This window comes from Sciurus vulgaris (assembly GCF_902686455.1).
Source record: "Sciurus vulgaris genome assembly, chromosome: 10".
Classification (NCBI taxonomy): domain Eukaryota; kingdom Metazoa; phylum Chordata; class Mammalia; order Rodentia; family Sciuridae; genus Sciurus; species Sciurus vulgaris.
The window spans coordinates 69,701,848-69,714,858 of NC_136470.1; the positions used below are offsets into that span (position 1 = coordinate 69,701,848).

General features: G+C 43.4%; 1 protein-coding gene across 1 annotated transcript in view; it reads left to right on the top strand.

Moving 5' to 3' along the window:
* Positions 1-13,011, top strand: part of ARHGAP31 (Rho GTPase activating protein 31) — a 108,443-nt gene that overhangs the window by 90,187 nt on the left and 5,245 nt on the right. The window contains exons 9-11 of the mRNA XM_079155268.1: positions 1,338-1,400; positions 3,573-4,148; positions 10,024-10,307. Of these exons, the coding sequence (XP_079011394.1) occupies positions 1,338-1,400; positions 3,573-4,148; positions 10,024-10,307 (923 nt within the window). The remainder of the gene's footprint in view (positions 1-1,337; positions 1,401-3,572; positions 4,149-10,023; positions 10,308-13,011) is intronic.

The following is a 13,011-nucleotide window of genomic DNA, read 5'->3' on the forward strand; positions in this document are numbered from 1 at the left end:
TGCCAAGTAATAAGCTGCTTATTTGAGGAGCCCAAAAGCAGCACAGTTGGGATTCAAACCCTGATCTTTCTGACTAGAGTTACCTCAATGGCTACTAGTCCTTGGGCTCCTGCTCAGCTTCCAAACTGCCTCCTTTTTCTTCCTAGAAAGCTTTGATCTAGGGGGAACTACTTTCCATCCAGCTCAGCTCTTTAAAAGGAGATGATGTTTGTGAACATGTCAGCCTGTTTTCTGTTGCTATAGGAAAATACCTGAGACTGGGTGATTTATAAAGAACGATGGTTTATTTTGGCTCACAGTTCTAAAGATTAGGAAGTCCAAAAGCATGATACTGGTATCTTCTTGATTTCTGGTGAAAGCCTCATGTTGCTTTCACTCATGGTGGAAGGTAGAATGTAAGCAAGTGAATACAGAAGAACTGAAAGGGGGCCAAATTCTTGCAATTGCTAACCCTTTCCTGGGAGAAAGGCATTGATCCATTCATGAGGGCACTGTCCCCATGACCAGGACACCTCCCACTAGAGTCCACCTCCCAACACCACTGTACTGAGGAATTAAGATTCCAATACATGAACTTTGGGGGGATGCACTCAAACCATAGCAGTGTCTATTACTGTGCCTGGAATAAGTTTTTATCATTTAAGCCACACTTTTCCAAAACCTTGCTGTGGCAGCTTACAAAGATGCGTAGAATACACCAGGCACATAACAGGTATGCAGAGAAGGTTTGGTTTGGTTGAAATCTGGCCCAGCGTGAGTTGGTGGGTGAGTCTGTTGGAGGAACTATCCCTACAGACTTCAAGGAGCAAAGCTGCACCTGAGGAGAAAGGTGATGCTGGTTTCCCACCCGCCACCCCAGCCCTCTTACCTGTTGTACCAAATTCCTGGTGCTGATAGACATGACTGCAGTCAAGAATTCTGCTGCTAGCCTGCCAAATAGGAGGGGTTACCTGGGGCCCCGTGGATTCTACATCCTGGATTCATCCTTGAATACTTTTTGTACAATTAAATTGGGTTTAAGGCTCCTCATTTGCTAATAGTTATTATAGTTATAATAATAGTTATTATTATAGTGACAAAATTGCCATTTATCTTTCTTTGTAAAATATTAATAAAACTTTGATTTACCAATGTTCCTTATTTGTAAGGTCAATTCCACTAAGAAAATAGGAACTTCTAGAGTAAACCGGGAGAAAGTTTTCTAAGGGGATAAACATAAAGACTTGAAAAATTTTCCTAAAAGAATTTTTTTCTTATGTGCTCACAACCTGACCTACTGTTGTGAATGCTTCCTCTTAATATGCATTCCTCAGGAATATTTTTTCTTTTGTCTTTAGTGGAAAAGGCTACTATTCGACCAGCTAAAAGCATGGATTCACTGTGTTCAGTGCCTGTGGATGGTGAGTTTGTACAATTAGTTTCTGAGCTGGGGATCACTGGGAGATGGGAGCTCACCCCAGACTTAAGTTGCCAGGCTGCTCCTCCGCAGTCATGTTCACACAGAAGTGCCCAGTTCCCCAAATTCAGAGGCTTCACCTGGCTCTTGCTATAACATCCCCTACTCTATCACCCAGCTAGACCTAAAGAGCCTTCCTCTTTCTCCAGACTCCTCTAGCCAGAAGGGAGACCACAGCCATCTTTCATTCAAACTGAACCAGGTAAAAGATCAACACCTGAAAAGTAAGGTAGAGCTCAGGTGGAAAGAAGAGCCAAGAATTGGTTCATGCCTCATGGCTTTAGACCTAGATGGTTGTCTTGAATTTGAGTATTTCTGTAGGCATGAGTTTCATAATGCTTGCCAAGTCATGATTGTGAATAGGCAAATCATTTATTCATTCACTATTTACCAATAAACATTGAGCAAGTACCTGCTGTGCGTCAGGTGTGTGCAGTTTGCACATAATTTCCTTTTTTGGAGTAGATATGTTACACATGAGGTGACATGCATCACCAAAATGACATGGAATTACATTTGCTCTCACAGCTCTAGCCTTAAGGACTGACTTGCTTGTACCTCTCTCTTCTATTTTTTTTTTTTTTTTTAAAGGAACCAACAAACACAGTTACAAACTACAAAAGAAAGAGCTTCCCTGGCAGCAGACTGCTCAAACTCCTGTATATTTATCCCATGACTTTCCAATGTCTTTAATGCAAGACATTTTTCTCTTTGATAAATGAGGCAACCTGAAAATCAGGAAATACTCAAAACAGCTTTTAGAAATCTAAACTGCAAAATTCTCAGTGAGATCTTTCTAAATGGTGTTGACACTTTTAGCATTTTCTTATGTTTATATTCATCCAATTGCTTCGATTTTGAAACCTCTTAGGAAAGTTCTTGCATGATTTGATGTATCATCATCTGCTACATATGACGTACATGGGTGCCGGGCAGTTCATCTATCTTCTGAGTCTGTTTCCTCACGTGTTAAATTGGATAATTACATTTCCTTTACAGTGTAGTCATAAGAATTTTAAACATAATATTATGCAAGATACTCAGCATTGTGCTTGGTATCAAGTTAGAAATCCTGTCCCAGAGCCCTGGAAACTTACATGTCATCTCTTAGTTTATTTAGTCCCCATGTGGACTTTCCTTTGCCTTCACTTCTAAGTTAGTCAAGAATGTTCTCCTCACAAATGTGCTTTCTAACATTTAGTTAATTTACATTTCTAGCTCTTCAGCCTCTGAATCAACAGGAAGAAGCCTGGGGAAAGGGGAGAAAGGTCTAGCTGAGAACACCATTGGTTTCCTTGCTGGGAAATCAAACCCCTGTCTGGGTCCATCTGCCAGAGAACACATACAATAATAAGTTTTGAAGTTTTAAAATAAAACAAGATTGTTATTTTGCCCTTTTTGTCTTCTTCCTTTTGAGCAAACATCATTCTGCCATCCCCCAACTATTTTTTTTCCACAATCTACATTTAATGCAACTGCTGCTTTGGCGCCTGAGGGATGGGGTTATTTAATCAGAAACTGAAAAGAAAAAAAAAAAAAAAACGTGTTAATGTTTTAATGGCGTAATAAAAAAAAAAAAAAAGCTAATATGTCTTTTTAAAATTCTACATTTAATCCTTGGTAGCAGTCTTAGCAATGGCCTGCTTAAGGAACCTGCTCTGCCTGCAGAGCTTCTGAGAGGATAGCACAGCAGGATATGGTCCTTCCAAAGGATGGTGCCAAAATTCTGTGCATGTGAGAAAATGCAGGCCTATAATCCCATCGGCTCTGGTGACTGAGGCTCCTAGGAGGACTGCGAGTTCAAAGCAGCCTCAGCAACTTAGCAAGACCTTGTCTCAAAAAGGGGCAAGTGCGGAGTAGCAGGGGAGCTGGGGATATGGCTCAGTGGTTAAGCCCCTGGGTTCAATCCCCACTTCCTGAGAGAGAGCGGGGCAGGAGGGAGGGAATGCTTTCTCTCTTTGTCAACTGAATGTCAGGTACTTCAGTAGGATGACTGTGCCCTTACCAGGTTGCTACACCTTTCCAGAATTCAATTGTGATGTGCCTGCCCTTACTGGAAGGCCGCAGCGGTGTGTGTACCCAAGCTGCTGACCACCTGCCTGTTCTTCTTCACTAGGAAAAGAAACCAAAGGAAATTTCAACCGAACAGTCACCACTGGTGGATTTTTCATTCCAGCCACGAAAATGCACTCCGCTGGCACTGGCAGCTCCTGTGACCTTAGCAAGCAGGAGGGTGAATGGGGCCAGGAAGGGATGCCCGCGGGCGCAGAGGGGGGCTTTGATGTGAGCAGCGACAGAAGCCAACTCCAGGGCGCTCAGATCCGTCCCCCACCTGAGCAACTGAAGGTGTTCCGGCCAATCGAGGATCCAGAAAGCGAGCAAATAGCCCCAAAGATGCTGGGTATGTTTTATACCTCGAGCGACAGCCCCAGCAAATCCGTCTTCACCAGCAGCCTCTTCCAGACGGAGCATTCGCCACGTCACCAGCGCAAAGCGCTGAACATCTCGGAGCCCTTTGCGGTTTCTGTGCCGCTCCGCGTGTCAGCGGTAATCAGCACCAACAGCACCCCATGCAGAACACCCCCAAAGGAGTTGCAGTCTCTCTCCAGCCTAGAAGAGTTTTCCTTCCAGGGGTCAGAGAGTGGAGGTTGGCCAGAAGAGGAGAAACCACTGGGAGCAGAGACTTCTACAGGTAAAACAGGCGAGAGAGGGAGATTTCCCTGGCAAGAGATAAGAATCAGTCTTGAACTTGTTTAGAGTTTGCTCAGCAATGAGGTGAAGTGATTGGAATTGTGAGCTCTAGAACCAGACTGCCTTGGTACAAATCCAGGCTCCCCAATTTCTCTGTTCCTTGGTTTCTTAACATGTAAAATGGGAATGATGACGTTAGTAATCCTACGTTCTCTGTAAGTGTTGTAAATATTAATTAATACATGCAAAGCTCTCAGAACAGCATCTAATATACAATAACTACCCAGTAAATGTTACCTATTATTTTATTTGCTCATAATGAGAAGGCAGCAGGAAAACATCACAGAATGGGATGCTGAGCTACAGAGCTGGAATTGGGATTCAGCTTTTCCAGAGTCATCCTATCCATATCCATCTATCCCTCATACCTATAGAGAACATGGCCAGCAACCCCAGCCTGGAGAAAGAACACCTTTTTCTCAATTTCCTTATCTCAAATTCAGGGAGGATTCTGATTGGGTCCACATGGGTCACAGGTCCAACCTTGCACCAGTAGCTTTTGCTAGGCTAATAGGGTTTAAAATGGGCCAGAGGAGTGGAATAAGGACAGCCCAACTTGAGCCACCTGAAATGGAAGTAGGCAGAACCCCAAAGGAAAGATGGTTGACAGTCAAACCCACATGTGTTGGGTGACTTAAGAATGTTTCCATTTCAGTTAATATTAGCTAACATTTTATACACCTACTGTGTTGTCAGGCACATTCTCCAATGTTCCACATATATCATCTCACATGGCCTCACAACAACCCTGTGAGGTAGAGGGAATTATTATTATCCCCAGTTGCTTAGAGAGGAACAAGAGATTTGCTGAAAAACTCATAGCAAGGAAGTAGAAAAAGCTGGATTTAAATCCAGATTTTCAAGAACAAACACCCTTTGCTCTTTGGGATTTTCCCATGCTCCCTCCATGTTTACTGTGGGCTGTGGAGTTAAAGATCATTAGACATGGTCCCTTTTCCCTCACAAACTGAAAACTAGGAAGGGAGAAAAACTGCACTGAAGGATCAGCTGGTGGAAGCAGCATAGGGTCTACTCCAGCTTCTTGAGGTGAGGGAGGGCTTAGGTACTTGAAATATAAGGAAAGAAGTGTTCAGAAAGGACTGCATGGGCATGAAGGAGAAGAAGAAGCGACATTTGGGCAGAGTCTTCATAAATGGGTAGAATTTCTGCATACAGAAAAGAAGGAAACAGGTATTTGGGGCTGAGAGACAACTGCCTACTGTGGGATTATGTAGGATTTGGACCCTAACTGGGCTGATTCAGATCCCAGCCTTGCTACTTTGGGGCAGTGTGACAGTGGGCAGTTGGTTGATATCTCTGAGCCTGTTGCTCATCTACGAAGCAGAGAGGCTCCTATCTCAAGGGTTGTGGCAAGGTCTGAATGAGAGAATGTCCATAAAATACCCATCCAGGGTCTGGTTCATAGAAGATGCTCAATAAATATTAATCATCTCCTTCTCCCTTGCCCTTCAGGATGGGGGCACAGTTGAGCAAAAACTCAGGCATCAGGTGATACCCTGTCTGGAGAATGGTCCATGGGCTGGTGTGGGTGGAGCAGGATGAGGAGGCAAGGGAGGAAGACGGGGTTTCCAAAGCTTTTGTGAGATTGGTTGTTGTCTTTCAAAGAGAGGGTCCTGGGATCTAAGGAGTCTTTTGGACACAGTGTGCTATCTCTCCCCCCCTCACCCCATCACTTTCTGAAAATAGGAACATGGAGTCTGCATTAGATTTGGTCTGGGGAAGACAGTAATGCAGACGGCAGCCTGCCTGCCTGCCTGTGACCTGTGGCAGTGGGGAATGAGGGATCTCATAGGAGGCAGAAAGATAGGTCTGAAGGAAGATGCTAGAAGGTTCAGGGACAGCAGCTTCTTTCACCTGTCTCTGTGATGGAATTGGGTCAATTTAAATTTCCTGTCTTCTTCCACAATTATTCCCAATGAAGAATTTCAATTTCATTAGTAAAATGTTTTCCTTTGTTTTGTGTAGTAGCAGTGGGTAAAAAGGAAAAAAAATTAAAGATGATTTTCCAGGTTACTTTTAGTCATTCTTGTCAAACCACCTCCCCTACTCTGAGCCAAAATAAGGGAAATTCCAATGAGACCCAAAAGGTAAGAGGTATAAATATTGCACTTTAACTAAGGTATTGATAATTAGGTCATTGATTACTCCAAGTGAAAAAAAAAACTAAAGAACTAATCAGTGTCACCATAATAATTGATTATCTGACTTTTACATGATTCAAGGCTATGTTCTGTTAACCTCATTCTCAGCTGGGGGCAGGGGCCACAACACACTTATCCTTCTGAAAGTAAATGTGAAGCTTATGGACTGGCTTAAAAGGTACAGCAAACTTTCTATATCCGCTTCTAGAAATGCTCATTAGTGGAAGGTCAGAGTAACCATATGGCTTTAAGGAAACTTGCTAAACAAAAATCCAGAATTTCCCTAAGAGGTATTAGGAGTTGCCTCATTCTTTTACTGAAGAACTTATAATAGACTTCTCTTAAATAGTTATATTTTGGTGCATCTGAAATATGATTCTACCTACAAATGTTGGTTTTGCCCTATTCTTTTAGCCAGGAGCAAGCTTATATCATAAGCCCACAGTTCTGTCAGTTAAGATAGGCAAACATAGAAACCAGATACAGAAGACCTGAAACAATGGCTCAACAAAGACTGCAATTTGTTTCTATGATATGCACAGTTCTAGAGGTGGGTGGCTGTGCTCCTGGAGATCATCAGGGGTCCCAGGCTCTCCACCAGTGCCTGAGAGTGTTGTCCTTGTATGCATTGGTCAGGATGGGACCAAGACCCCAACATCCACATTCCCATCCATGGGAAAGGGAGGTGAAGAGAAAGCCTAGTATCTTCCCCTCAAGGGTGTAACCTAGAAGTTGCACACACCACTTCCTCTCAACCCTATCTGCCAAAACTTATTCAACCTCGTTATACCTTCTTCAAGAGAAGTTGGGGAATGTTGTTACTGGCTGCATAGCCATGTGTCTAGCTAAAACATGGGCAGTGTTTCTAAATGAAAACGAATATTGAGGGAAGATCAGTTCACAGTCTCTGCCTCCCTTGTCACTACTTTGTGCATAATTTTTCCCCTGCTGGGAACCCTTTTGAGCTATGAAGATTCTTTTGTAACTTAGAAATATCTGCTAAATCTATCAGTCAACAAATATTTGTTGGACTCCCAGGTCCTTAGCAGGCAATTTCTAGGCATAAATACTGCCTCTTTCCTAAGAAACTTACTGTGGGATGGAAGCCAAGAACACTTAAAAGATAATGGTTGCCTGATGCCTGGGTAGCACATGGGTGAAAATACCCAGTGCTTCGGGAGGTGGGAGGAAGGAGAAATTGCCTGGGAAGCCTCAAAAGAGGTGGAAAGAGGTGTTAGGTCTGTCTTGAAGGACTGATTCAATTCAATCACAGGGAGGACCAGAGCACCAGAGTACAAGGCCTCTCAGGGGCAATAGTAAGAAAAGGATGGACATGGGGTCAGGCCAGAGTGAAGAGGGCCTCGTGTGCCTAATGGAGGCCCAGGGTTGTCGGTGGGTTGTCAGCATGGAAGGGAATGATAAGAACAAGTACACGTTTAGCACAGGCCCTTCCTCCACTCCTCACGCAGGAGTCCTTAAAAGTGGTCAGTCAATGAACAGAAGACCCTGATCTCTACAAAAAGAGAAGCTGACAAATTCTTCCAATTAATAGACCTTAGTAGAATGCTAAAAATCTTTTTAAAAATCACTGATGCATTTACCCTTTTATCCAAAAGGCTTACTTTTAAGAATTTATCCTAAATAAATAGCTGCACAAGTACAAAACAATGTATATGTGTGAAGGCATAATTCGTCATGATAGCAAAAGACTAGAAACAAGCCAAAGGCCCATCACCAGGACACTGGTTGAGTAACTAGTCACACTGAGTTCTGGAGAGGCCCTGTGCATCTGTGTGGGGGACAGGTCCTGTGTACAACGAAGGTGTTCCCCTCAAGTGTCGGCCTTGTGTTTCTAGTTTTCTGCCTTGGGACTTTTTCCTGAAGGGAGGATCTCACCCTTACTTGGTACTGTCCTGAGTATGGAGAATCAACTGGGGCAGCTCTCAATCAATGCAAGCCAGAAATCGGTGGATAAATAACCAATGCTCAAACCCTTTGGAGGGATAGATTTGGAGTATATCCAAACGGTTCCTCACAGGGGTACCAGGGATTGAGTCCCAGTTGCTCACAGTGGTAAACAGCTCAATGATATCATCTTTATTGACTTTTCCTCCATCTCTGTCTCATCTCTTCACACCTGCTTCCTGGCACCACCTTCCAAGTAAGCTACCAGTGGCCAAGGGAAGCCCAAACTAGGCCACATCCTAACAAATGATCAATCTCCCTGTTTACCAATATGGCATGGATTTCAAGATAAGCTGTTACATGAAAAAATGCAAAGGAAAAATGGCATGTACCATATTTTGTAAATACAAATATTTATGGATACAAGTATCTATGCAAATGTGCAAAAATAAATGTGACAGGAAAAAAACTAACAAAAATGGTGATAACGGAAGGGACAGTGGGAATGTGGAACAGGATGGAAGGAACAGGAATGAAAGAAAAAGTTCTCTGAGAATGCCTTTTTATATAGTTTTAACATTTGAACTCTAAATGCCTTACATAATTAGAGATTAGATTAAATTGCAAGAAATAAGCCTCTAAACAATACACAAAACAGCACTAAGGTCAATTGGAAGCACTGTCAGTCCACACATCAGGATGCCGTCACTGGGTCTGGCTTAGCTGCAAAGCTGGCATGATGGGTGCAGTGCTTTGGAGTTAAGTCACCAGATTAACAATTGGCCATGGGCAGAGTTTGCTCTTAACACACCAACTTTTCTTTATGAACTACATGTCAGACACTACACCACATGCTTTGCCTCCATTACCTAGTAAACCCTCACATTGGCCCAGCAGATTGTATCACAATGCCCCAGGACTGAGATTGTAAAATTTATTGGGAAATCATAATTAAAGAAACCAGGTTTCTTTAATTCTACTGTAAATAATAACATTTATTGAGGACCTACTATGTGCTAAGTGCTGCCCTAGGTGCTTTGCTTCGTCACACTGTGAAATTGGGCCTTCCATTATGCAAGGCAGCAGGGGCCGAACTTGAGATCTACCTCCCTTCTCCTTGTCTTAGTAGATCAGAGCTTCGTACTGGAACTAACTATAGTTAACCCCTGAAAAGCTATTAACCATAGCGATTAGATATCTTTGCTACTTAGAGTGAACAGCAGATTTTTGTTGTCTTGGGCACTGAGCTTGACTTTTCAGGGCCTGAGCATTTTATTTGTGTAGTAGAAGATTGGGCTAATGCAGTGTTCCTCAATTTCAGCACCACTGACATTTGTTCTTGTGATTCTTTGTTGTAGGGGCTATACATCAGAGGGTATTTATTTAGCAGCATCCTTGGCTTCCGTAGCACTCACCTCTCCCAACATTGTAACAACCAAAAATACCTCCAGACATTGTCAGTTTCCATAGAAGGCAGCAAGCAGCGGGTAGGGGGGATAAAATGGTTCCTGATAGAGAACTGCTGGACTAGATGATCTTCCAGGTCCCTCCCATCCCTAACAGTTTGTGTCTCTGGGACCTGAGGCCAGAACATTGTCAGGAGAAAAAAGAATGTATGCGGCAGTAAGCTGGGTGAGTTTCCCTGCCCTCATCCCATTTTGTGAAGCAGGACAGGAAGCAGGGCAGTGTCTGTGCTGGGAGCAGCCTGTCTTGAAGTCCTTCAACTAATCACTCACATCCTCATTGCAGCTTCTATCTCTAAGAAGGCAGCTCTCGAAGATGCCACACCAGGACCTGAAGGCCTGGGGACAGTGGAATGCAACCAAAGTCTTTTCCTGGAGCCAGGCACCCAAATGGAGGAGAAGAAAACTTCAGAAATCTCCCTGGGCTCTCAACATTCAAGGGAATTAGAGAAGAGACTGAATCCGGAGAAAGCGGTAGAGGAGGAAGGCCAAGAGGCTGACCAGGTGGAGACCAGTGCTCTGCAGGAGTGTCCCAGGATCAGAGCTGAAGCCATGTTTCTCCATGAGATGGTAAAGTGGGCTCACTGCCTTCTCGCTACTCTCTATGTAGAGTCCTCTTTTTGCTGTGGGCTCTTGGTACAATTTAAAGGAGATTTAAAAACAATTTTTAACGGTTTTTGCCAAAGGAACTTTAAGAGACCCACTTCTAATCAGGCTTGGAAGTTTTTCACAGTGGACTTTTCAGAGATTCTGGAGTGATGGAAAGGAACCATCCAGCTCAGGTTCCCTAGGACAGACTCAACTCTAAATATCTTTGACCTGGGATTGGAATATAATAGCACTCAATCCCAGAAGCAGCACAAAACCTGCATATCGTATTCCAGCCCCAAATATGATGATCGTTTACAAGGTCCAGCCCTTACCTCCCAGACATCCTGTATGGGCTGTTCTCTAGGCTTGTTTCTAAAATCTGAGAGATTTCCAGGATCAATCCTTTCCTCCTGTGGCTTCGGGAGAAGTAAAATTACAATGCCAGGACTGACAGAACCTTGTTCATTGAAGGTTTTAATAAGATGTCCTTACATAAGGAGCAAGCTTTCCTGGGATGTCCAGGGAAGAGTCCTACATCTGGGAGGCATCTTTGTGAGCAAAGCCGTGTGCCAAAAGAAAAGGAAGCTCTTTGCCTTTTAACTTGCTTCTAGGACGTGCATAAGAGGACCATGTGCTGGAAGTTAGGGCAGAGCTGGGTGCCATGGTGGCTTCAGGAAGCTTAAGCGAGGGTTCCTATAAGATGTGTTTGCATTTGTTGAAGGGGAAGGATGCAGATAATTATATGGGGATTTAATTCTTATGAGGGGCCCAAGTATGAATTACTTTAAGAAGCAGATAAGGTTAGTGCTGGAAGAACTAAGGGTAAATTCAAGGAAACAAGTAAAGACATGTTTTAAACACCTACTTTGTGATAGATGCTTTGCTGAGCACTGGAATCACTTCATGAACCAAACTGTCACTGCCTTCTGGGAGCTGACAACCTAGTGGGGAAAGGTCACTGAACAAGTAATTTCCAGGATGAGGTGGAAGTATGGAGTGCAGTGGGGCATGTAGCATGAAGACCTAACCTAGTCAGAGAGGGGTGTCATGGGGTGGGGGTGGGGCTTCCCAAAGAGTAGATATGTACCCTCACTAGAAGAAAGGGGTAGAGGGTACAATAAGAAGGGAGTGACTTACGGGCAGAAAGAATAAGATGTGTGATAAATCTAGGGTGGGAGAGCCTGAAACATTCATGGAGTTGGAACAAGGCCAGGACAGCTGGAGAAAGTAAGGCTCAGGTGGAAGCAGGAGCCACACTGGGTAGCACTGTGTGGAAGGATATGGAGATCAACCTAAGGGCAATGGAAAAATATACCATATGTTCAGGATTTTTTTCTTAAAGGGTTAGTCTATTCTATGAGGAGGAGACAGGCAAGAGAGAAGGCAAGGATGCCAGTGAGGAGGCTAGTATGTGGCAAACCAAGCAAGGTAAGAAGGTGGCTATATTGGGTATGGTGGTGGTAGAGGAGTGGTGTCTGTGGGGATAGAAACAGAAGGAGCTGAAAGCTACTTGGGAGGTAGAATGGACAGGACTTGGTGAAAGATTGGATATGGAGTGAGGAAGAAGAAACAAAGACACCACCTAGGTTTTTGCTCTGGGCAGAAATTTCCATTGTGGTCCTTGAACTGAGATGGCAGATAGTGGAGTAAGGAGAGTCTAAACTTAATGATGTCTTAGTAAGAGGTCAATTAATGTGGGTGTTGAGGAAAATAAAGAGATGATAAAAGGCCATCCCATCCCTGCCCTGAAGAGATGCAGTCTAGTAGGGAAAGTAGAACTGCACACAAAGACAGAGCAGTAGAGTTAGTTCTGACCAAATAAGAGTTATCTGAAAGAAATAATTCAAAACAATGAATGGATTTCAATTCAACACAATCTTTTTTGAGCAACCACTCATAGTGTATAAGGAGCATATGGCTTTAGGAATCAAAGACCAGTAAACACAATCCCTGACCTCAAGGAGCTCACAGTTCATTGGAAATAAAACAAGCATAAAAGGAACTGGACTATAAAACAGCATGTGATTGGAGCCAGGTGAGAAGGTATGAGAGGTGGCCACGATCAGATTTCTCAGAAAGGCCTGCACCCCCACTGGATGGAGATGCTCCTTCCAACTGCTTCTCCCCGGGACAGACTTAGGCCTTGAGACAAGAAACGAAAGAAACTGAAGTTTGTTTTCCTGCCCTGCCCCAGCCTCCCTCCATCCTTTTTCTTTCTGCAGCTTTGGGCTTCTTGTAGGAAAAGGGAGTTGAGAAGGACAAAGGGAAGCTGAACTTAAGGGGAGACAAGGACAGTAAACAAGATGGCTCAGGAGGCAGTCCAACAACCACAGGAAATAACCCCATCATGTTAACAATGGGTGTCTGTGAGTAGTAGGAATATAACATTTTGCTGTTTTTATATTCTTCTTTGTTTTAATATGTATTTAAAATTATTTTAATGTGTAATATGTAATTTCTTCAGTAATAAGCAAAAGAGTTATACTTACGTATTTGGAAAGCAGGTATCAGGGTAAGAGTTAATATTTTCACTCCCACTTGAAAAAATGTCATTCTGTCTCCCTTCTAGTAAATTGGTTAAATGACACCAGGTTTGGGGTTTTTATTTTGTTTTGTTTCCTTTTTTTAAAGCAACAGTGCACAGGTATTAAACACGTTCTGGTGTAGACAGGGCTAGATTTCA